The sequence below is a fragment of the Piliocolobus tephrosceles genome, chromosome 10, assembly GCF_002776525.5.
Source record: "Piliocolobus tephrosceles isolate RC106 chromosome 10, ASM277652v3, whole genome shotgun sequence".
NCBI lineage: Eukaryota > Metazoa > Chordata > Mammalia > Primates > Cercopithecidae > Piliocolobus > Piliocolobus tephrosceles.
The window spans coordinates 4,032,652-4,056,890 of NC_045443.1; the positions used below are offsets into that span (position 1 = coordinate 4,032,652).

The 24,239-nt window shown below is 47.8% G+C and overlaps 1 protein-coding gene across 5 annotated transcripts in view; it reads right to left on the bottom strand.

Annotated features, from left to right (window-relative positions):
- The window catches only part of CRACR2A (calcium release activated channel regulator 2A), a 140,184-nt gene that overhangs the window by 52,960 nt on the left and 62,985 nt on the right, over nucleotides 1–24,239 (bottom strand). For all 5 annotated transcript variants that reach the window (XM_023182944.3, XM_023182943.3, XM_023182940.3 and 2 more), the window contains 3 exons: nucleotides 16,033–16,144; nucleotides 14,699–14,882; nucleotides 9,263–9,409 (listed from right to left, as the gene is read on the bottom strand). In XM_023182944.3, the coding sequence (XP_023038712.1) occupies nucleotides 9,263–9,409; nucleotides 14,699–14,882; nucleotides 16,033–16,144 (443 nt within the window). The remainder of the gene's footprint in view (nucleotides 1–9,262; nucleotides 9,410–14,698; nucleotides 14,883–16,032; nucleotides 16,145–24,239) is intronic.

Consider the following 24,239-nt stretch of genomic DNA (forward strand, 5'->3'; position numbering starts at 1 on the left):
TACATAACACGGGAGAGATGAAGAAGAGGTAGATGAAAGAGGAGTGAGGGCAAGAGACATGAGTTCTCAGTGGAACAGAAGGACAAACATGTGGAGGAGCCAGAGTTAGCAACAGTCACGAGCACTCATATTTATCCTCCCCGTCCTTTTCTTTCCCCGTGATAGCTGGGTAGTTCTTCTGGCATGTTTCAGGGCAGTCTAGGTCATAGACCCTTTGCTGACACGCGTATGGTTGCCTCAGAGTTTATTAGATCCAGAATTAGAAGGTCTGGGTTCAAGTCTCGGTTCTGACATTTACAAACTTTCTGGCCTTGGATAAGTCACGTTACCTCAGTAAGCCTGAAGTGTTCTATATCTGAAAAATCAGTTGGTAATACCTACTTTAGATAGAAGTTGTGAAGATTAAAAAAGATAATGCGTGTGGAAGTGTCTAACACCATAAGATGCATTTAATAAATTCTACTTAAATAAGTTTTCTGATTCTCCAGAGGCCAAGGACCCCATTTGAGAGTCACTGCTCTATAGATGTCAGCCAAGGGTCAAGTAGAAACTGGGGGTGGAGGATCAAGTGGCAGCTTGGTGTACGTGGTGTGAAGAAACGTGGGCAGGAATGGTGAAGGCGTTGGGTAGAGAAGACACAGGGGCGGATAAAACCTGAGGAGGCTCAATAGAGAAGACTAAATGTGGAAAGAGACGTCCATACCTTCCATTGAAAAGTGTTGATTAAGCCCTTCTTACAGTATGACCCTGGGCAAAATACTTCAGATTGAAGTTATACTCTCTGTATAATTTAGCATCTAAGAATATCGAGCCCAGTGCTATAGTGGCAGGGAGGAAAGGAACAGACAGAAGAAGCTACACACCATGAGCCAGACCCAAAAGAACCCTCCTAGGTTCTGTCTGACGGTCATCCTGTGACCTCAGAGCCCTGCTAGGGGGAAGTGAAGGAAGCTACCTACTCTGGTGGTGGGGAGGATGGTGGAGTTCTCAGGGGAAAAGCTAAGAAGAGGTGAGTTCAGAATATGGAGATTTTCAACAGCAGAGGGGAGAGAATAACAGTGAGATACTGCGGATGCCGTAAGGGCAGTGATGGATCGGAATGAATGAGTCCTACTGAAAACCCAGATTCAAGCCCAGGTCCAGCTCAGGGGATCAAACATCTTCAACCGAGATGTCTGGTTCTGGCAAATGTCCCTCTCTAAAGGATGTGTGTGTGTGTGTGTGTGTGTGTGTGTGTGTGTGCGCGCGCGCGCGCTCACGTGTACGTCTGGTGCTGAGTTACTGGGGAGCTAAGGATGGGAGGAGGATGGGATGTGTGAGAAGGATGTAGGGGTGAAGAATTCATGAGTCTAATGTAAACACAAAGCGTAGCTTCTGAGAGGCCTTTACAGATAATTTGCAGGGAACTAGAAGGTGAGATGTAGTTAGCATTAACTTATCCTGCCAGCCTCCCACAGGAACTGTGAAAATTAATTAACCTTCACAAAGTGCTTTGCACACTGAGAGTTAAGGGGCTACGCCAGAGCGAAGCATTAATACTCAACATCACTGGAGTTCCAGCTAACGGCACAGAGGCCAAGGCCTTCCTGCTGTGGAATACTGCTTGGTCAAAAGATTTTCTTCGTGCTTCTCCTCTCCTTTGTCCTCCCTTTTAAATAAAATCTGTTGGGATTTCGGAGGGTCTTAGAAAGTCATCCATTCCCCTGCCTAGGTTGTCGGCAGGGGTGTGCTAAAATCATTCCAAGAAAAATGTAGTTTCTGCCGGTTGTAAATGAAAGTGTAGGCTTGGCCTTGCAGAGAGGAAATGGCATTTCTCTACAATTTAGGTACATTTCAGGAGCTTGAACTCAAGGCAGAGTTTCAGAAATGGCCATTGGCCTTGGAGAGTTGTCATTCTGATTGTATGTGTGTCTTTGAGGCTGTGGTTTGATCAGTTACGTCTCCTGGTTTGCAAAGTTTCGGCAAAGGCAGATGCAAAGAGGAGAATCCCTCCTCCCCATCACAGAATGAAAGCGTATAAAGCTGATGTACTCCCTACGTCTTTGTTTTTCAAGTGAAGAAAATGAGGATCAAAACAGTGAAGTAACCAGATTTCCAAGGGTCAGAGTAGCGGGCAGAATCCAGGCCTTGACTCGGGTCCCGTGGCTCCATTCACATCACTACAACGTCTGGCCCAGCAGCCTAGGTTGTAAAATAGGTAACTCCATATACTTGCATTTAGAATTGTCAGTGTTCCAAATCACACCTGGAATCTGTCCACTGGGGAGTGAGCACGAACTGGAGTGAGGTATGGGGCCAACAGTCCGCACTGCTATGGTCAAAGAGAGGCAAGATGATGGAAGGGGCTTGACTCCTATTCCCCCATGTCACCCACATTCCCTCCCCCTGCCTGCCCAACGTGCTGAGGACAGAACGAAGACCCTCGACTAGAGAAGTCTCAAGAAGTCTGCTCTTTGCAAGAGAAGAACATGGAAGCAAATTCAGCCTCAGTCAGTTTTGTGCTTGGAATGGGAACGGTAGGCAGGGTTTTGGACTCCCCACTGCCCTCTGCCACCTTCTTCGGGCAGCTGCAGTCCTCTGACAGCTAAGAAGGTCCCACTAGAAAAATCCTGTTTCGAGTTTTGTTCCCCTGAAATCAGTCTATCTCGGTCTCTGTAATTATCTGCTTACCTCTGTCTCTCTCTGTCTCCATCTCTCACACACAAGTGGGCGCATGCACGTGCACACACATACACGCACGATTAGAGTAGAGCGGAATGAAAGGAAAATGTAAGAGTTTGTAGAAAATTCTGCAAAGACTGTGAAATTGCCAATTGGATTTTCAAGATGGATGGTTTCTTCCAAATCAGACTCTGCTGCCTGTATAAACCAACTTTGCAGCTATATCCCATTCTATAAAGCAAACGGTTTTTTATTAGTCAGGTTTACAAATCATGCCCATGGTGTACACAGAGCACAAACAGTCCTCACTTTCCAATTTGCTCTCAGGGCAATGTTAACAATGTGCTCAACATAATAATAAACCCACAGAAGACATGCATTCGATTAAGTCTCAACCTCGTCACCTAGAGTCCCCGCCGAGAACTTCACCGTAAGAATAGGACTAGCATTCCAGATTGGAAGGGCACCCCGGGATGTACCTTTTGCTGGCTGATGGATTCTGGAAGAACTGGCTAGAGCAGCATTTCTCAAAGGGTGGTCTACAGCCTGCCTGTGTCAGAACCGCCTGGAATGTGTGTTATGGTGCACGTTCCTGGGCCCCTTCCCTGAGACACACCGATTTAGACTCTCTAGCAGAGAGGGAACTGCCTTTTAATTTAAAAATCCTCTGGTAGATCTAAGCAATCTACCATTCGAGAACTATGAAGCTGAGGCCTTCCCCAAGGTCACAAAGAACTCTGTGGAATGTAAGGGCCACCTGCCAGGAATCTGATGCTTTATTTGCTGCCCTATCTGGAGGCAGGGCCAGCGATGTGATGACATCTCTTCCCTGAAAAGCTCCGGGGATAGCTTCCTTGTCCTCCAGGCTCCACAACAGGCTGCCGATCCTCAGGCTTGTGTGGGGGTGCAGGCCATCATAGCTGGGGCTGTCAGTCTGCAGGGTGCATTCCTCCTGGTCTGGACACTTTCCCAGAGCCCAGGGAATCACTGCAGACAGGAAGTGGCTGAATAGCAGCTGGTAGCGGCTGCAACTGAAGAGCCTGTGAGCTCCCGAGAAACGGCCTGAGGTCTGATTCAGATGGACAAGGGAACACTGTGCAGATGAGGAGCTGATTCCAAGGAGGGCGTGGGGACTGCTGCTAAGCTTGTCAAGGCCCAGTATGGTCAACCAATGATGCCAAACAGGCAGCCAGCTGGTATTCCCAGGCTACAGGGCTGCAGAGGATTGAGTCGGAGACCTCCCGGAGCACAGCCTGGGACTGGCCTTTGATCTAGAAAGCACTTTCCTTCAGAGCTCAAAGCACCCCACTCAGACACTGCCTAATTCACCCTTGCCCCCATACATTACGAATACAGATGTTAAGCCCCCACCTCAGACAACTGAACTGGCCCCCACTGGGGTGGGACCTCTGGCATCCCAAAGTGGTTCTGGTGAAAAGTCTGGATCTACTGCTGTCTCCAGACGGCACTGCTCGACATCCCCCGGAGATCTCAAGCTTTTGTTCCAGAAAAGGGTAAATGCAGAGGATGCTTTCCATGGCAAAGACATTCCCAATTCCAAGTGCTCCCCAGGGTCTACACTATATCCCACGTGCTGAGGTGTGAAGGCCTCCGCACATCTGCACTGCGAATGCAGAGGGGACTTGCTCAGTGGAAGTCTCACCTTCCTTCCTTGGAGAGAAGTGGACCCAGAAGGCGCTCGAATCCGAAATTTCTTCAACTTCTGTGCAAAAGGACAAGGGTGAGGGAGACTGAATGCTCCCAGACCCCTTCCCTGCTGCGATTTCTGATATGCAGGTTAAAAAAAATTCACGGCCATGAGTGAGGACGACTCTGGGTTGTTTCTGACAATGCTCCAGGACACTCTGAGGGGTCCTCCTGGCCTCCGCTATCCAGGGCTTGCCTAGCACTCAGCCACCTCAGTTCACCTCCTCCCTCCCAGGAAGTGGGGGTAAATGTGAGGAGGAAGCTGGGGTGGGCCTTTTCCACTCACAGCCACAGTGCGACCTGGGGGATATGGCCCAGCCTGGGAGGCTGGGGGCAGGGAGCGTGTGTCCTGGCTAACCTGCATAAGGCCGAACTCCCCCAGAGGTCAGCCTCATTTTCTCTGGCCCTGTGGGAGAAAGGTGTGTGGTCTGCACAAGGAGATAAAGTAGAGGCTGTGCTGCCCACGGCAATGCTGTCTAAGGTTTCATTTGCAGGAGGATTTTCTGGTCTGTCTTGTGCAGAATTTCCAGGCATCTAAGTGCCGTCTCCTCGGTGCAATCACGAACTCCTCAAGCAGAGGGACTCTACGCTCCCTTTGCTGAACTCAGAACCTGGCATGGAGGGAGTGCTGGTTCGATGCCAGCTACTGGTTACAGACAGACTGTTCCCCCGGTGCCTGCCAGGGCAGACATGCAGCAGTCGTGACCTGAGCTGTCAACCCCAGCTTCTGGGATAGACGGTCACGGAAATGTCATCCACTGTAATGAAAAGTGAGCGTGTGGAGGTGCCTGGGAGATACTCTCACAGCTCACCAGAACCCGCTCTTCTCCTCGGGATTCCTCTAGGCTCCCTCCCAAATCAGGCCATCCCCAAGAGCTTCCTCCCACTTCCTCTCTAAAACCTGAAAATGTCCCTCCCACAAACAACCTCGCACCTCCAGACTCACTTTCTAGATGTCTCAGAATCAATCTCACCCTGAGTCATTTGTAAAGAATCCCATTTTCATATCCTATACCCTGTTGGGATTTCCAGTCTCTTGTTTGACGTCTGAGTTGCACGTGCCTTTATAGACAGGCCCACCAGCAAGGTGCGACCCACCTTTCTTTAAAAAATAGAAGAGACCGAAAGAGGCTCTAGTAGGAAACATCAGAGGTTGCCAATAAGGAAACTGATGCACAGAGAGGTAATGCAAGTTGCCTGAGGTCACACAGCTGGTAAGTGCCAGTGGTTAGGCAGGGGCTCCAGTCCTTCCTGCCTCCTATTTCAGTGCCCTGCTCAATACGGTCTGCAGTTCTCAGGTTCTGCATCTGGAGAATACCTCTGGAACGGGACCGGTCAAAGAGTTCAGGGAGTCCCCAATCCCAACACAGTGCCCTAGCCAGGAGTGGGCCTTGATCAGCTGACTCCAGAGCAGGCATGGCTGGCAGGGATACTGACTGAGGATGGGCATGGAGAGGCTGGAACCTTTGGATGAGCTGGTTGTGCATATGCAGCCAAGAGTGGCTTGACTTTTATCTCAACAACGTTTCAAGCACAATTACTAAATGAGGACAAACCACTAATAGAGGCCCTTAAAGATGGATATCAGGGCTAAGCAGCTCTCCAGCAGACAGGGGCACTTGTTTCTTCCTGCAGAAATGCAGGCCAGCCGAGGAGGCCCTGCAGATGAGATGCCAGGCTACGGCTGGGTGATTGCCCACCGGTTCAGACTGCAATGATCTCCTTCGAGAAGAGAAGAATGCCTTCCTTTCTGGGAGAGGCCACTTCACTTTTGCTGTGGCTCCTCCGGGTGATCAGTGCTGGGGGTCAGTGGGGAGAAGGGGTGAAGTGGGGTCAGCAGCTAATCTAGTCCCCTCATTTTACAGATAGGAAAACCAAGCCTCAAGAGAGGCCACGAAATCTGAGCAGTCACAGAGCTAGCTGGTTGCAAAGCCATACATGCCTCAAACCCAGAACTCCTCATTCTCAGCCTCCCACTTCCCAAAGTGACACGCTAAGCACCTGGACACCCTGTTAAAATGCAGATTCAGTGAGGCTGGGGGTGAGGTCTCAGACTCTCCACTCCTAAGATGTTTCCAGGTGATGCCAACGTTGCTGGTCCATGGACTACACTCTTATTTTTTTTTTTTTTTTTTGAGACGGAGTCTGGCTCCGTCGCCCAGGCTGGAGTGCAGTGGCCGGATCTCAGCTCACTGCAAGCTCCGCCTCCTGGGTTTACACCATTCTACTGCCTCAGCCTCCCAAGTAGCTGGGACTACAGGCGCCCGCCACCTCGCCCGGCTAGTTTTTTGTATTTTTTAGTAGAGACGGGGTTTCACCGTGTTAGCCAGGATGGTCTCGATCTCCTGACCTCGTGATTCGCCCGTCTCGGCCTCCCAAAGTGCTGGGATTACAGGCTTGAGCCACCGCGCCCAGCCCATGGACTACACTTTGAGCAGCAAGTCACTACACTGTTGTCTGCAAGGATACAGAGATCCTTAAACTTAGCCTCTGATTATACTGATGCTCAAACTCTCCACGTCAGCCAGACAAATCCTCTAAGACTAACAAAGATACTCATTTAAAATACTAATAATTATTATTTTGACATTCATTGGATACTTACGTGCCAGCACTGTTCCAAAGACTTACATGCATTATCTCATTTAATACTCAAAACTCTGTGAGATGGATACTATCCCTATCTTACAGACAAGGAAGCTGAGACTCAGAGAGATTAGGTAACTTGTCCTAAGTTGCACAGCTAGTAAATGGCAGAATCAAGAATCAAACTCAGTTCTGATTCTTTTTTTTTTTTTGAGACAGAGTCTCACTCTGTCACCCAGGCTGGAGTGCTGTGGCTGGATTTCACTGCAAGCTCCGCCTCCTAGGTTCACGCCATTCTCCTGCCTCAGCCTCCTGAGTAGCTGGGACTACAGGCGCCCACCACCTCACCCAGCTAGTTTTTTGTATTTTTTAGTAGAGACGAGGTTTCACCATGTTAGCCAGGATGGTCTCAATCTCCTGACCTCGTGATCCGCCCGTCTCGGCCTCCCAAAGTGCTGGGATTACAGGCTTGAGCCACCGTGCCCGGCCAGTTCTGTCTGATTCTTTTTTTTTTTTTTTTTTCTTTATTTTTTTTTTATTATACTTTAAGTTCTAGGGTACATGTGCATAACGTGCAGGTTACATATGTATACATGTGCCATGTTGGTGTGCTGCACCCATCAACTCGTCAGCACCCATCAATTCATCATTTATATCAGGTATAACTCCCCAAATGTCCATCAGTGACAGACTGGATTAAGAAAATGTGGCACATATACACCATGGAATACTATGCAGCCATAAAAAAGGATGAGTTTGCGTCCTTTGTAGGGACATGGATGCAGCTGGAAACCATCATTCTTAGCAAACTATCACAAGAAGAGAAAACCAAACACCGCATGTTCTCACTCATAGGTGGGAACTGAACAATGATTCTTAATTAGGTAATAGCTACATAAAAATACACCCTTTAATCCTTCCCTTCTCTGAGCTTTGGGAGCCTCTCCCCAGAATGTTCTTAACAGTCCTCCAGCCAAACTATGTTTCCTCCAGGGCCTCAGCGTCCTCATAATGCAGAGTCCTAAAAGTCCTTTCTCCCCAGATCTGTGTATACCCAATGGACCTCAACAAGTTATTTTTAGAGTTGAGGTTGGGGAGACACAAGACGAAAAGGAGCCGGGACTCAGAATAATGTGTTAATAGATGATCTACACAGCAAGACACATGGTGATCTCTTCTTGTTCAATCAGAGGCTGCACGCTTGCTCTAAGACTATTTCAGCACAGACTCTGAAACTGCCTTCCAGGCTTTCCTGGAAGTATCTGAATGGGAGGAGCAGGTGCTCTCTGGAACTGCATAGCCATGGGATTGTTGAGGATTCCTGCAGAACGTGAGCAAATCTCTGGGTGTGGACAAGATTTCATGGCAGAAGCAGGGGGCAGGGCCTCCTCTGTATGCTTCCAAGCTCTACTCAAACCCAGCCCTGTGTTTTGGCCTCACCTTCAGGGTTATGAACCATCCCTAGTCATACCACGTCTAAGTCCATGTTCACAAAATGCGAGCTCATGGCTGTAAATGTGTGTTAAAGGACCAAGAACAGCACGGTGCCCATAACCATGCATTGATTCTCATGAAGGGACTGGTGTCTAGCGGGCTTGCCCCAGTTTTGTGATATACCCGCCTGTTCTGACTCTGGTTCAGTTCTTCAGCAGCTTCTTCAGATGTTGCTTAACTTGCCTGGTCCTGTCTCCTGGAGAGGTCTTGGAGGCAAATATGGTGGAGGAAGATACATGAGGCCGTGACGGGAGAGAGCGGCCAGGAGGAGGGACATTCAGCAGGGCTACAGGTCACCTTACCAAACATGCCACCTCTGCAAAGTAGGCTGATCTGGCACTGGGGGATGGCCCAGTATGTAGGGGCCTTACTGCCTGCAGGGAATCAGAGGGATTTTTCTTCTGGTCACGGGCACCTGGCTAGCTCACTCCGAGTCCTGGCTCTACTGTTTACAAGCTGTGCCTTCTGGGGCACACTACGTAACATTTCTGGGTTTTCAACCCTCCACCTGCAAAATGTGCAGATAATAAATGTGCAAAATGATAACCAGTCCCTACTTCAAAGGGTTGTGGTGAGGACTAAATATGCTAGTGTATAAAAAGTATTTAGAATAGTACCTATCATATATAGCTTATAAAGGTGAGGGAGAGCTTAAAAATATATATATCGTGACAGACATACGGCCCGGTCCCCACTTTGGCAGATAGCGATAAGGAGGCATCACACAATGTTCTGGCAGAAGATCTAGGAGAAAGTGCACTGTGTGTCTCTTTCACACATAGTTACAGAAAGTGGCTCACACTGGGGTACCCACCTTTTTAGGGCATACTCCAGTTCATTCTTCTCCTCATGGGCTTCTTGGAGCTGGGAGAAGATTCTGGTCAGGAAATCTTCAAAGTTAGATAGTAAATGAGGTTCATCCTTCTTCAGCTGCAGCCAGAGCTGCTTGACATCACTTTCACTGCAAGAGAAGGGATGCTCATGTGGAAGTGTGGAAATGAGGCTTCATGGGAAATACAGAGGTTCCCAGATAGGAAACGGACAGCCAGAAACAGTACCGTCAGAATCACTGTAAAGATGACAGTAGCTAATGCGGACCAAATGCCTGCTGCATGCGAGGAGCTTCAAGGATATCAGCTCATTTTGTCCTCACAGTAACCCTATGAGGCAGGAGCTGCAATTACCCCATTTACAGATGAGGAAGCAGGTGAAGAGAGGTGGAGTGAGCTGTCTAAGATCACCCAGCAGTAACTGATGGAGTCAGGGGTCCAGATCGGGGTCTGTCCGACTCCGGTGTTGGCCTCCTTCCCCACCTCGCTCTGCTGCTTCTGTTCTCCTGTGGCCTTCACGATGGGCTCATGGGGCTGAGTGTGCACAGCAACATGCTCGGGTGCATCTCCAAATGCCAGGAAGAAGACAGGACAGGAGCCCAGTGCATGTGAGGACACACGCTACGGAGCTAGAGGAGAGAGCTTGTTGCCTCCAGGAAGGATGGTCCTCACTGCTGAGAGGTAAAGACGTGCCATGTGATGGACAGCAGAAAGCAACTGTTGCTGCAGGAAGGGAAGAGAATATGCAGCACCCCACTGTGGCCTGGTGACACTAGGGATGACTGACAGGCAAAAAGAAGGGAAGGAGCAAGTCTGAAAGATGTGCGTGCACAGAAAGACAAGGCGAGAGAGATGTGAGAGACCCGGGGGCCAATAAACAAAGGCTCAGAGGCACGTGTGTACACGGCTCAGTGGCAGAGATGCAGGGGCTCAGGCTGATACCCAGGGACGGAAGGAGGGGGAGACACACATGGTGGACCCTGTTCTCCCTTTCTGGAGAAACCAAAAACTCTGTAGTCAACGATCAAGTTAAGTTAAACACAAATCTGAAAGAGGATAGGTTTTAATTCAATAAAAGTTAATAATTTCTCACAGCTAGCAGGCAATAGAGTGTTATAGCATCAAGTTTGAAAGTTATAGAACAATAAACAGTAGAGTTCAAGTGAAACTTCACAGGCTAGTTTATTATAAATTACCAATTCAACTTTATTCTAGCAAAGTAGAGAATAAATATAAATCTTATCCCCCAAACAATCAGGTTTTTGATTTTTTAAATTAATGGGCACATATGTATTTTCCAACACTTTTTCACATCTATAGAACAAGATGTAATAACTAGCTCAGTTCATTGTCTTCTCAAAGTCTTTTGTTACTTAAATATTCACTCTGTGTCTTAATCTTTCAAGTTTCCAGCTACTGAAAATATAAGTCCTTCACCTCCTTCCATCCTTTCAACATAATTACATTTTGATTATTTACTCTGTTAAACTTTGAGACTTTATGTAGTGTATATTCCACATTTAATTAATTTAATTATAGAAAATCGCTTATGACCCTCATTTTATGAGGATAAAGTTATCTGTATACTTTATCCTCATAAATACTTCTCTTGAGCTCTTTCCAAAATTTGCTTGTCCATTACAGTCATCTGTACCTTGACAATCTCACCAACAGATTCCTGTTGGCTCCCGAGGAATCCTCAGGATAAAGAACAAAATTATCTGTGCTTATATAACAAGCATTATATTTTAGAAATTTTCTTCGTAAGTGATATTTGATAGTGCCATGCTAGCAATGCCCCTGCGGCATAGACATTATTCTCTGCACCCTGCAGAGAAGAGGCCCACTGAGAAATGGGTGGTGACCTCCCATCCCTGTGGCAGGTTGTTCCTGCTGTGGTCTGAATGTTTACATCTCCTACAAGTTCATATGTTTAAATCCTAACCCCCAACATGATGGGACCAATAGGTGAGGCCTTTGAGAGGCGATTAGATCACGAAGGCAGAGCCCTCATGAGTGGGACTAGTGCTATCGACACTGTGTTCTACAATTAGTATTGTTTTACAACTCTGTATGCCAATTCCCAAATATGATAATAAATACATGATTATACTATTATGACTACATAAATAATATCCCTGGAGAACCAGCACTTTTCCTAAAATTACACCATTATTTGTTTTACTTCCTTTCCCTGTCCCACTTCCCCAAATTCCTTATCAGTTTCTTCTGGAAGTACCTCCCTAACAAATCACTTTAAGACAGAAACCACAAAAACAGAAACATAAATGTGACTTGTCTCCCATTAATATTCCAAAAACAGAAGATCTGAGGATAGCTCTGACCAGGAACCCTCAGGATAAGGAATAAAATCCTTTGTGCTTGTGTATTGAGCATTATATTTTAGAAACCTTATTCAGAAGTGATACTCAATAATGCCATGCTAGCAATGCTCTTGGGGAATGGACGTTACTCTCTGCACGCAGCAGAGAAGAGGACCACTGAGAAACAGGCCTACCTCTGATCAGTTATCTGGTCATCTCTTTAACACTTCATCCCTCTCTCCCTCCTTTCCTTGTTCCATCACTTCCACCAGTTCTTTCTTCTATCCCATCCAAACATCTGCCTACTTATTTAGACTGATCATCCATCCACCCACCCACCCACCCACCCATTTCCTTATTAACTCAACAAGTATTTAATATGATCTACTGTAAACCTTGCACTGTACTGGATGTCATGGGTGAATCTGGGAAATGGGAGAAGAGGAGGAAAGGAGCCTCTCTGTTTTTCAGAATGAGTTTCATTCCTCCCTGCCCCACAACACACACACAACATGTTGTGGGGGGTCTTATTTCATCCTAAAGGTAAAATTTAGATGTGACAAAGGGTTCAGAGATAAGAGGGTCTCAGAGAGACACCATGGTGACCTCCCATCCCTGTGGCAGGTTGTTTCCTGCTGTGGTCTGAATGTTTCTATTTCCTACAAATTCATATGTTTAAATCCTAACCCTGACGTGATGGTATCAGAAGGTGAGGACTTTGACAGGTGATTAGATCATGAAGGCAGAGCCCTCACAAATGGCACTAGTGCCCTTATAAAAGAGTCCGGAAGAAGCTCATTCACCCTTCCTGCCATATGAGGATACCGTGAGAAGACAACTGTCTGTGAACGAGGAAATGTGACCTCATCAGACAGCAAATCTGCTGGCACCTTGATCTTGAACTTCCTAGCTTCCAGAACTGCCAGAAATAAATTTTGGTTATTTATAAAGTACCCCATCTATGGCAGTGTATTACAGCAAACCAAACGAATTGAGACATGCCATCACGAAGTAAACGCATTGTAAAATCAAGGTTCACCTTGCCAGCCTAGGTCTGTCTGTCCACACCTGCCAGGTTCCTGTTGGAGCCAACTGAGCTAAAGTCCCAGCGAGATTTGCAGACCCACCTGCTCATCTTCCAACACTCTTTGAACTACTTAGTCATGGCAACAACATCTTGCCCCAGATTTCTGGGAAAGGTACAAGTCTTCCAACTTTTGATGAAAAACAAGCCAAAGCTCACTAAGCTGTCAAATCACTCAGCCAATCAGGCCACCAAGAAAAGCCGAAGTGCAGATGTCCAGTCTGTGGGAGTATAGGCCAGAAGGGATTCTGGGAGGTTTATCAATCCATTTCACTGCTTCCAGAGCAACACACAAATCATTTCGGTGAGCAAAATCTTCAAAGAGCCCTCAAATCTTCAGAGCCTTTTCTATTTCCCTGTCTGAGGTCTCATAGCCATGAATGTTTTCCTCATGCTGCAACCTAAGCCCCCTTCAGTGAGGGATGGAAGTGGCTGGTCACCATCTTCTGCGTATCAGTTTTTACAGACCACTCTGGAAACCTCCACAAAACCTCCTCTTCTTCAGGACATCTCATTTGGGCTCAGTTCTGCACTGGCCTTCGCTATAGGTCCTCAGAGTCACGTCTGGTGGACTCTAATTGAGAACCCTGCCAGGAAGGCTGCCGCCCTGCAGTGGGGGCTGGGTGGAGAGGCCCCTTCCTTCCATTACAGCACCTCAGCTCACCTGCACTGCCTTCTCCTTCCCCCTTCTCCAGGAGGAGGTGTCACACTGTCATCAGGAATGGTCTCTGTGCTCTGGCCTTTTGTCCTTGGAGAAGCTGGGTCAGGTGTATGACAAATGAAGTTCCCACCCGCCTGTGCCCCCTCCACCGGCCCAGCCGCACCGTCTGTGATCCACACCTACTGCAGCCCCTTCTAGGCCTTCAGCAAAGCTGCTACTGCTGCTGGTGTTGAGTTACACTTCCTGTGTAGCACCCCCACCAGGATCTTTCCCAGGCCCTTGCCTATCCCTTTCTTGCCTGGAACACACTTTTGCCAGCCTTTCCCAATTCTGCCACAGTCTACCAAATTGTTTGCTGAAAACTTCGCAGAGCTTCGTCCTGCAAATCATATATAGGCCTCTTCTCTCTTGCCTCCTCTTTATCTTTTCCCACCATAGCTCCTTCTCTTCCCAAGCTCAGGAAACATCAGCTGCAATCAGCAGGGCACTCCCACCCTGCAGGAAACACACACCTAGCCCAAGATCTAGAGACCCCAAAACAAAAAGGCCAAAGGCAGAGGCTAAAGGGGCAGAAGGTATTACATGCTTTTCAGGCCCTCTGTCTGGTTTCTACTAGCTATAACATCATATTTTGCTTATTTTATTTTACTTTACTTCAATGTCAGGGCTTAGATCCATGTGTCTATTCCAAAGCACTCTTTAGGAAAAAAAAAAAGGTGGAGGGGTAATTATATTTTGTTTGAGATCCCAGCCGTCTAAAATTTTCCAAGTAGTGGCCTGCTAAAAACAGGTTAATTTCCCACCTTGGCTTGCTGCACAAGCCTGGTGTGCTGGGGACACAGTATGCAAATGCTACCACATGATGGGCTTTTGCCAGGAAGGTGCCCACAGCGGGGGCAGCTGGGAGGCACCATAGCTCTAGAGACCCAGGAGAGGTAAAGATGCTGGGTAGCTGACGGTGATAGGAAGCCTTAGTGAGAACTCCCTGAGAAACCCTGAGGGCATGGTACAGACCTCTGATGTGTGAGTGCCCCATGGGGAGCAAGGCTGAGCCAAGGACTGCGGGATAAGCCATGGCCGGGAGTGAGGAAGGTGCGGGGGTGGGAGAGAAGGAGAATAGGAGTGCTTCCTACCAAAAAATAATGTAAAAAGCAGAGACAGAGCCCAACACACAGTCAGGTCATCACAAAGGACAGGCCCCCCGTTGGCAGAACCAACGGGCCTTTCCCTGCACTGCATTCCAGTGCAGGGACCGACACCACATGGTTAACAAAGGTTAATTGTTGAATGGACACAGGAAGAGGCCTCTCTCAGGTTGGCCTCCATTCTACAAATCCCTGTCACCACTTACTCTTCCAAAACCTTCTGGGCTCCAAGTCTGTCCATCAGCATCTGGAACTGGGCTTCCTCATCTTCGCCCATGTCTCCTAGATCCTCGTTCCCTCTGGACTGATACACCTTCTCTTCGTGGCGCTGGGCCACCTGCTCACCTGCATCTTCCTGACTTGGGTTATTCTGGCTGAAGAAGAAGTGACCTAGGGGGTGCAAGGCACAAGGATCTGAATTAGACCCACCCACCCAGGAAGAGTTCAGCTTTCTCACTCGCCAGGAATCACTGAAGGTTCATCTGAGAGAAGGAAAGGGAAAGCCCCTCCAGTAAAGATCCATGGATATAGGTCCATGAACACGTTCCAGATTCTGCGTCTTTTCCACTTCCACAAACACCCCACCAGTGATGCTAGACTCTGGGAACGGCAGAATGCAAGACAAGTATGGTGTCTCCTTTGTGGTTCTCAGTCCCTTGACATCTGGCTTAGAATTCATCTCTGTCGATTCTTAAAGGTCTTCTTTAAGCAACAAGACCTTTCCCTGCACTGCATTCCAGCACCCTGACTGCAGAGGCTCCTATCGTCATCCTAGTCATCCTCTCGCTAGCATCACTAGACTTCACATCTATAAGCTCCTTAACAGTTTCCAGTGTACTTCCTCCATACTCATACTGTCCAGTATTACAGCACTCTGTCTTATCCTCCTAAGTCAATTAGAAGCTCCTGACGGTCAGGAAAGGCATCAGATACTTACAAGAAAATTGTATGGCCCCACACATGAGGCAGATGTATGGTAAAATTTGCCTTTGATATATCTGATAGGATAGTGTGTCTGGTTTCTTTATATTGTTCATAGATCTCAATTCACCTTCCTCCTGGTTACCTTGAGAATGGCTAGTCTGTTCAAACCTTCTAGAAATTTCTCTGATAGCTGTTATCCCTCAACCTGGAAGATTCAGCCAGACTTGGGTTGGAATGAGCCATCCAGTTGTCCCAGCTTTTGGCCATTTTTCTATGAAGGCAGGAAAGGAGAGGCTGCAAATCTCATCACAGCTCCCCCTTTGATGCTATGCCTTCTGTGGAGCTTCCGTCCATCTCCCTTGCCAGTCCCAGGGGGAGGGAACTTGCTAATGGCAGTGCAGTGGGCACTGAGCAAGCAGCAATGTCAGCAGTTGAGACGGGCATGTGAGGAGGCCCAAGCAATCCAGAGCCTGGAGACCTTGAGCTCCAGGTCCCTGAAAGGAGGGCAGGAAAGCTGTACTACCTGCCCCCCAGGTCTAGAGGGAACAGGAATGCACCTTCAACAGTGCTAAGTAGACCCAGAACCCTGAGGTCCCCAGCACCCATCAGAACTTACTGAATCCAGTAGTAAACTCCTCTGGGGTCAGATAGCCATTGCCATCAGCATCCAGGGCATCAAACACATCCTCCAGTTCCTCCAGGCTGAGCGGTAGCTCCTTATGCAGCCTCTGAAAACAACCCAGAGTGTACTGGTTAATACTGGCACTCACCGGTGGCGGGGGTGACCTGGGACTGCAGGGTCTTCTGCCAGAAAGTGTCTAGAGTTCGGCCCAGGCTACAAAAGCCAGTAGCAAGCTTCTGCATCCGGACTGCTTCACCATCCCTCTCCTCCTTTGCATGCTAGCACAACTACCATTGATTGGGTGCCTACTAATGTACTAGGCCATTTGCTAGGTGATTCATAAATAAATATGTAAATACGCTTTTATCTATCTATCTGCATTTAATTCCCATGACAACGCTTTGAGCTAGGCACTATTATTGCTGTTTTACAGATGAAGTTTGAGGTGAAATTACCTGCTCCAAAGTCACATGGCTAGTAATGACATAGCCAGGAGTCAAATCCAGCTCTGATTCCAAAGCCAGCACTCTCAACATCTGTAAAGGACTCAAACTGTACAGGATCAAATACTTTCAGGATAATACTCACACTGCATAGTGTTATAAAGTTAATTGCAATCATGAATGTAAAGCATGTAACAGTGCCTGCATAGAGAAAGCATTCAATAAAAAGTATAGGGAGGTAGAAGGACAGAGGGAGACTCATGGCCCACTGAGGCCCCTCAAGGAGTGCATGGCAGAGCCAGGCTTCAAACCCTGTCTTCCCTGCTCTCCCTAAGCCCCCTTTCCTCTCCCGTACCATGATGCGGGGGTGGGTCACTTACTTGTAAAGGCCTCTCCTGGAGGCCCCTGGTGTCCCAGTGCCTCAGCACCGCATTTGTGTCTGCAGACACACATTTTGGTCCTTGAGCTCTGAGGGGATATGGGATAATCCTCCTTCCTACCTCTGAGTGACCCACACCCAGGTCCTGAGTCCAGGTTCCACTTCGGCTCCCGGCTGACTGGTAACGAATTCCTAATGAGATCTCAACTGCCATTGGCTTAAGGTATCAAGCCCCCAAGAGTATTTGTGTGTTAAAGGGGGACTGGACAAGACAGTCCCCCTTGGAGGAGGTCATCGCTGGATTTGAGTCTAGAACAGACTCAGACCTCACAAGGAGGGAAGGGCAGAGACCAACTGATGGCCCAAGAGCAAAGTAGCTGAGCTGTTGCTGCTCCCTTCTGGCCTTCTGCCTGATGTGCAATGGCCTCAGGCCAAGGCTAATTTGCATAGTTGAAGCAAGTGTCCCCTCATATCCAAACAATCTAGGTCTCCACATGAGGACTCCCCAGACAGTTCATTACAGCTCAGCCGACCATCTCCCTTCCTCCCACTTACCTAAGCGGTAACTGCACAGTTGCCAGTGTGGAGGTGACTGACAGCTAAAGACAATGAATACAGCGCTTTGTAAGAAGAAAGGTATATACCAACCTCAACAATGAAAAAGAGGTGGCGGGTGCGAAAGCCCATAACGTAACTGGCAAGAACACTTGGCTTGATCCTATGGCAGTTCTAGCGGATAAGCCATAAAGCTGAATTTGGCAGGTACATGCATTAAGAGAGACTACGATGCATTATAAAGTGGGAAGACAGGCTGATGTGGAAGCCATTTAGAAGAATTGAATTAAATATGAATGGGCTTTTCAAAAAAGGAAGGAGAGTGAGAGACAGTGTGCAAAGATTCTAGAAGTACGTCTGCTTAGCATTCAGCAGAATCTCTGACTTATCAACAATCCATAAACCAGCCGTCTGAAAAGCTACAGTAGGAGAACACAGGGTGAGGAGAGAGTCAGTTTTGCAAGCAGGGATTTTATTAGCATCACTGGAAATAAAAAGCATCACGCCTGAGGTAGGGTAAAAGCACAATCTCCTGTCACGCTCACATTCCTTCCTTGGGATAATCCTTCCTCCTTCCCCACCCTCAGCCTAGGATTGCTGGATCTGATTCAAAATGTGGTCTCTCACATGAGCTGGAGCAAGAAATGAGCTGCAAGAAAGTTCCAGAGATCAACGGGACCCTCAACATGCCTTTCACCCAAACACCCCGCACACTTTTCTCTTGTTAGCACGAACCAGGAGAGGCTAGTTCACAGCTCACCTTCGGCACCATTCCTGGATCCAGCAGCACTTCCAACCCCAAATCCCCCTGCTGTCTAATCCCGGTCCTTCTTGTCTACATCTCAAGCCAGTTTCCTCCTTTTGTTGTCAGCGAAGATGGGGAAAGCAATATTATAGGTTCCAAGTAGTTCTTACTCTTCATGTCCTGGCAAATTAGCGCTGAGTGCTTCTTCAGCCTTCTCTGCAACTGCACTACACCTGATTCTTCTACCTTGTTTTGTTGGCCCTCCTTGAAAAATCTTTTAGTCTTAATAACTATAATTATCTCTTATTTATCACTCTGCTCAGGGCCTGCAGAGCCACAGAAAACCATCTTGTTCTGGTATGGTGCCCTGGTACTGTTTACATTATGTTTGTTATTTTAATTTTATTTTTTTGAGATGGAGTCTCGCTCTGTCACCCAGGCTGGAGTAGAGTAGTGCGATCTCGGCTCACTGCAACCTCCACCTCCCGGGTTCAAGCGATTCTCCTGCCTCAGCCTCCCGGGTAGCTGGGACTACAAGCACCCACCACCACGCCTGGTTAATTTTTGTATTTTTAGTAGAGACAGGGTTTCACCCTCTTGGCCAGGCTGGTCTTGAACTCCTAACCTTTTGATCCACCTGCCTCAGCCTCCCAAAGTGCTGGGATTACAGGTGTGAGCCACCGCACCTGGCCTACATTTTTAACTAAGTGAGATAAGCAGGGTGGAGGGGAGCAAGATTATTTATTCCACTGTGCAATAAGCCTGTGAGGCTCTGAGATTAGCCTAAAGTCACAGTGGAGACCACAGCTGGGAAAAGAACTGATTTTCCATCCAGGGCTTGAGCAACTGTCTAACAGTTCTCCAGTGCATTCATTCTGTTATTCCCTCACCGTCATTACCTCCCACACCTACCCACCCACCAGCACCACCAAAAGCAGAACACAAAGTCTCCCTTGCCAGCACCACCAAGACCCAGCCTTCCAGAGATCCTGTGGCACTCACAGCTTTTCACACACCTGGAAGGGCGGGCCAGGGAAAACGAGAGGCACGAGGAGGAACTCAGTTTCCTATCCGTACTGCCCATGGCGCTAGGAGCTCTTCAGAACTCCTTTAAACACCAGCCTCACTCTTCACTCTCATCTCCGGCATCGCTTCCTCCCCAAGGCCTCCGCAACTCCCCAGGTTAGGTCAGGTTACGCAAGCTCCCCAGACTACCTTTGTCTCATTCCTAAGTCTTATCTCGATGAGCATTTTATATACTGACAGATGTGATTCGTTGATGAATGTCTGCTCCCTCAGTGCTCTGATTCGTTGATGAATGTCTGCTCCCTCAGTGCTCTGAGAACAGGGACCTCATTCGTTAGGCACTGTTGTGTCCCCAGGATCTAGCCCAATGCTGACAAACGCGAGCTCGTGTTTGTTTAGATAAGTGTTGAAGGAAGGCATGGATAAGCGCTTGACTAAGAGCAACGGCAGGAGACCCTGAGCTCCTAGGTACAGAGTGCTGGTCTAGACCTCGCACACTCCAGATCCTGACCAGCCCAACTGCTAATTCTCAGCAAGACTCATAGTGACTGGCAGCCTTCCAGAACCTGGAACATGAAGCATCTACAGCAGCAGTACTGAGAGTTCATGCCCCAGGGCCATGGGAAAGTGATGTCTTTCGCTGCACTCCAGCCAGACTCCTTTACCTTCCTGGTCACCAGCCCAGTAACATACCCCACGTAGCTTAAAGCATATGGTTGCACAGCTTCAAACATGCTTCCATGGCATTTTTATTAAGGAGAAAATCAGAAGATATCCATTTTTTACGTCCAGAATTACACTGTCCCTCCTTTTGGGGCATTCACAGCATTCTTTTCAGACGCTGTTCCAGCACCAACCACCCTCTTCCCTGTGGTACAGTTCAGCTATACCAAATCTCTTCAGGATGAGAGTGGGAGGTGGGAGGGCAGGATCAACCTTCATCCTGCTTTGCACCTTGATGTGCTTGGCTTGGGCTGATTACGTGGTATAGGCCAGAGTTTCTCAATCTCGGCACTACTGACATTTTGGAATGGACAATTTTTGGTTAAAGAAGGCAGGGGAGGGACCAACCTGTGTATTATAGGATATACAGCAGCATCCCTAGCCTTTGCCTGCTAAACGCTGGCAGCACTTCCCTCACCAGTCGTTTCAATAAAAAATGCCTCCATACATTGTGTAAGGAACATGACTGTGCTTCGGTCAAGGATGGACCGTGGTAGAATGTTTACATCCTGCATGACTCAGCGAGTTTAGAGTGCAGGCGTATAATTCCACTTGTTATCACAGCCATATAGCCATAACATGAGAAGGCCATCACTTGGCTGTACACCACTATTGTCTGTAAAAGGTATAATTGTCCTGCTGACATTGTGCAGGCATGCTTGCGCTTGTGCCCACAGAAAGAGAGAGAGAGTCAGAGCTGTCTGTCATTGCAAACAGATTGTGGGGAGCCAGGACACACGCCCAAAGAAAGAGTTAATTAAGCTGCTGACCCTGAAGGCAAGGGAGAGCGGGCCATGAAGCTGCGTGTGGGGGCCGCCGGATTAAGTAGCCAAGACAGGGCAGACAGTGTAAGAAAGCTGTTGAGGAAAGCTGCTGCTGAATGAAACCATATTCACCTGCCTATGACCCTGAGTGTTGTTTCCGCTCTTCCACCCACTTCCTCTGGACCTCAGTACGGGCTAGAACCTATCCCGAAGCATGACAATTGGCGTAGTCGTGAACATGACGCATTGCCGTACGTCCTCCAGGAGGCAAAATTGCCGCCACTCATGTAGATTGGACACAAAAATAACAGCAGCTGGATACGAGTGGAAGATTCCCTTTTCAGTAGAAATGCCCATTTCTTTTCTCTAAGACAGGACAGACAACTTGCACCTTAAAATTGCAATGTATAAAATGTACGGTGTCTCCTCAAAAAATTTATAAAATAGAATTATCCTATAATCCAGCAATTTCACTTCTGGGTATATACCCCAAAGAATACAAAGCAAGGACTTGAACAGATAGTTGCCCATCCATGTCCATATCAGCATTATTCACAAAGAGTCAACAGGTGGAAGCTACCCAAGTATCCAGTGACAAAGGAATGGAGGAAAAAAATGTAGTATATACATACAATGGACTATTATTCAGACTGAAAACATTCTGACACATGCTATGATACGGGCGAACCTTGAGGACATTATACTAAGTGAAATAAGCCAGTCACAACAGGACAAATATTATATAAATCCACCTATATAGGACACCTTGAGTAGTCCAATTCAGAGAGACAGAAAATAGAATGGTGGTTGCCAGGGGCTGGGAGTAGGCGAAATGAGGACATTGTTTCATGGGTACAGAGTTTCTGTTTTGCATGATAAAAAGAGTTCTGTAGATATGTGATAATGGCGCTTGCAGAAGAAAGTGAAAGTACTTAATGTCACTGAACTGCACACTTAAAAAATGGTTACAATGGTAAATTGTGTGCTATCTGTATCTTACCACAATTAAACACAATCACAGTGCAGAAGACATCAGGGACTGGGCTAAGACGTGGCACATACACAGTGCATTTCCAGGGATTTCCAGGTCCCAGTCTCAGGGCTGAGTGTGCTACATGCTTAAGCTCATTCAATTCTCTTTTAATGCTGGGAGGTAGCTATAAATAATCCACAGCTGAGAAACTGTGGTCTAGAGGGGTTAAGAGATTCACACAAATTCGTATTACTAGCAAGTTGCAGATTGAGGATTAAAACCCAAGTTAATTTGCTATAAAAATCTTTTAAAGTTTTCTAGTTAACCTAAATCAGGAGCTAGCCGGCTTTTTCTGAAAACAGCCACAGGGAGTGCATATTTTAGACTTTGTGGGCCATTCGGTCTTTGTCACAACTACTTCACTCTGCCACTGCAGTGGCAGAGACACACAAAACACATAAAAGAATGAGCACATCTGTGTTCCAAGAAAACTTTACTTACAAAAACAGGTAGTGGCCCAGATTTGGTTAGTTTGCCAACTCCTAAATGACTCTTAAGTTTGGTATAGCCAAGAATTCTGGGCAGTGTTGGGGAGGCAGGTGCTTGGTGTTGGTAGATAATCCTTTTACTCCTCCAAAAAAAATCAGGGAAACAGGGCTTTTGAGGCTCTAGGTTTTCTCAGAGAGATCTCCTGCCCACCGTCTCCCCATCTCCCTCTCCCTGTCTGTGACTTTCTTCCCACTTGGCTTCTCCATTAGCTCCTCAGCCTCCTGCGTTCTTCCTCCCACCTGGCCTGTGGCCTCTCCTTCCTCGAAGACCGCTCTGCTGTCAAGGACCTTTCCTGCTTTCTGAATTTGTATGTATATGAAAAATGTGCTCTTTCCCTTCCAGTTCCCATGATGCTGTGCTGGGAGCCTAAGGTAAAAAAGGCGGTGGTGCCCAGGCCCAGGAAGTTAGACACCAACCAAAGCGGGTGACCACATGTACACCACGGCCCCATGTGGAAGTGACAAGCCAACAACACAGATGCCTGGAGGACCTGCTGCAGGAGAACCAAGGGGCATGGGGACTTTCTGCAGAGAGCCACAGCTGACCATGAGAAGCCCCGTTTTTCTTCTTCTTCATGCATCTCCCCCAGCCTATCGTCCTTCAGAGGTGGCCAGCGGAAGCAGCCAGAGATGGTGCCTACATAACGTGCTCTGTGCCCTCTCTTGACGGCACTTGCCAGCCGGAAGAACTAAACATTTCCAATGCTTCGTTGACCACAGGTTCAGAAAAGCGTCAGAAAATTAAGTAGACAGCGGAAGTAAATGTCATGGATGCCAAGTGATTGGCTTGCTGGCTTGTTGGTTCAGGCGTCCTCCTGCCTGGATCAGGAGTGGGGACTGGGGAGGAAGGCGGAGTCAGTATTTCTGGGACTTAATGTTTCTGACTATATTTCAAGTCAAATACAAGTGATTTCTTTAAAAATTTATACCTAGTTTAAATTCTCCATGACACCTCATCCCTTCATTGAAGAGTGGGGCTCAGCGAGAGTCAGGTTATATACAGCAAGAGTGCGAGCGGCACAGTACGTGTGGCCCAGAGCTGACCCTCCATAAATGTGAATTTCCTTTTCTTTCTTTCTAGAGGGAATAATGGGAATAATCAAAAGTTAAGCCTGATTTTGAAACCACAACCACCAACCACCGCTACTGCAGACCTGTGAATGCCAATTATGAAGTTCACAGACAGGGCTTTGTCAAAGGTTTCCTCAAAACACACTGAATCTGGCCTTCCACGTGGTGAGGCTTTGGGGACTAGGTTTTGGTGACAGAAACTTACTGGGGGAGTCATCACTGCAAAGGAGGGTGGGTGGGGCTCCTTTGTGGGCTGAGCTGGTGCCGTTCCCCAGGTCTTTTCCCTCAATTCGTGCAACAGGTGGAGAGCGGAGCTCCAGGAGACGCATAAGAACTCCATCACACGTGGCCAGGGAGAGAAAGAACGGCCACACTTCACCTGCGTCACAAGGCTCCTTTCCTTTCATAGCCTCCATACCTCAGAGCTCACAGGCGTGAGCAGAGGTGGGGCTGAGCCTAACGAGGGTCTACATTTCATTGCCCAACTTTGGTATATTCTGAAAAACTAGACTTAAAGAGAGCCTAGCCATTGTGCTTCCTCCAACAGCACAGGGATGCATCCCTTCAAAAACTGCTCCGATGGAGTGAGTGACACAGAGACGGAGGGGAAAAGAGCTGCTCTGAAAGTACTCTAGTGGAGTCTGTGTTTTATTCACCCACGTTCAAGTGAAATCCTGACGGCGGCATAACAGACTTCAGGCACACACTGAGAAGTTTTTGAAACTAAAGAAAGAAAGGCACCAGACCAGGAGTGGGCAAACTCTGCCCTTGGGCTAACCCAGCAATCGCCTATTTTGGCGTGGCTAGTGAGCTAAGCCTGGTTTTTTGTTTTTTGTTTTTTGTTTTTTTGGAGACAGAGTCTCGCTCTGTTGCCCAGGCTGGAGTGCAGTGGCCGGATCTCAGCTCACTGCAAGTTCTGCCTCCTGGGTTTACGCCATTCTCCTGCCTCAGCCTCCCGAGTAGCTGGGACTACA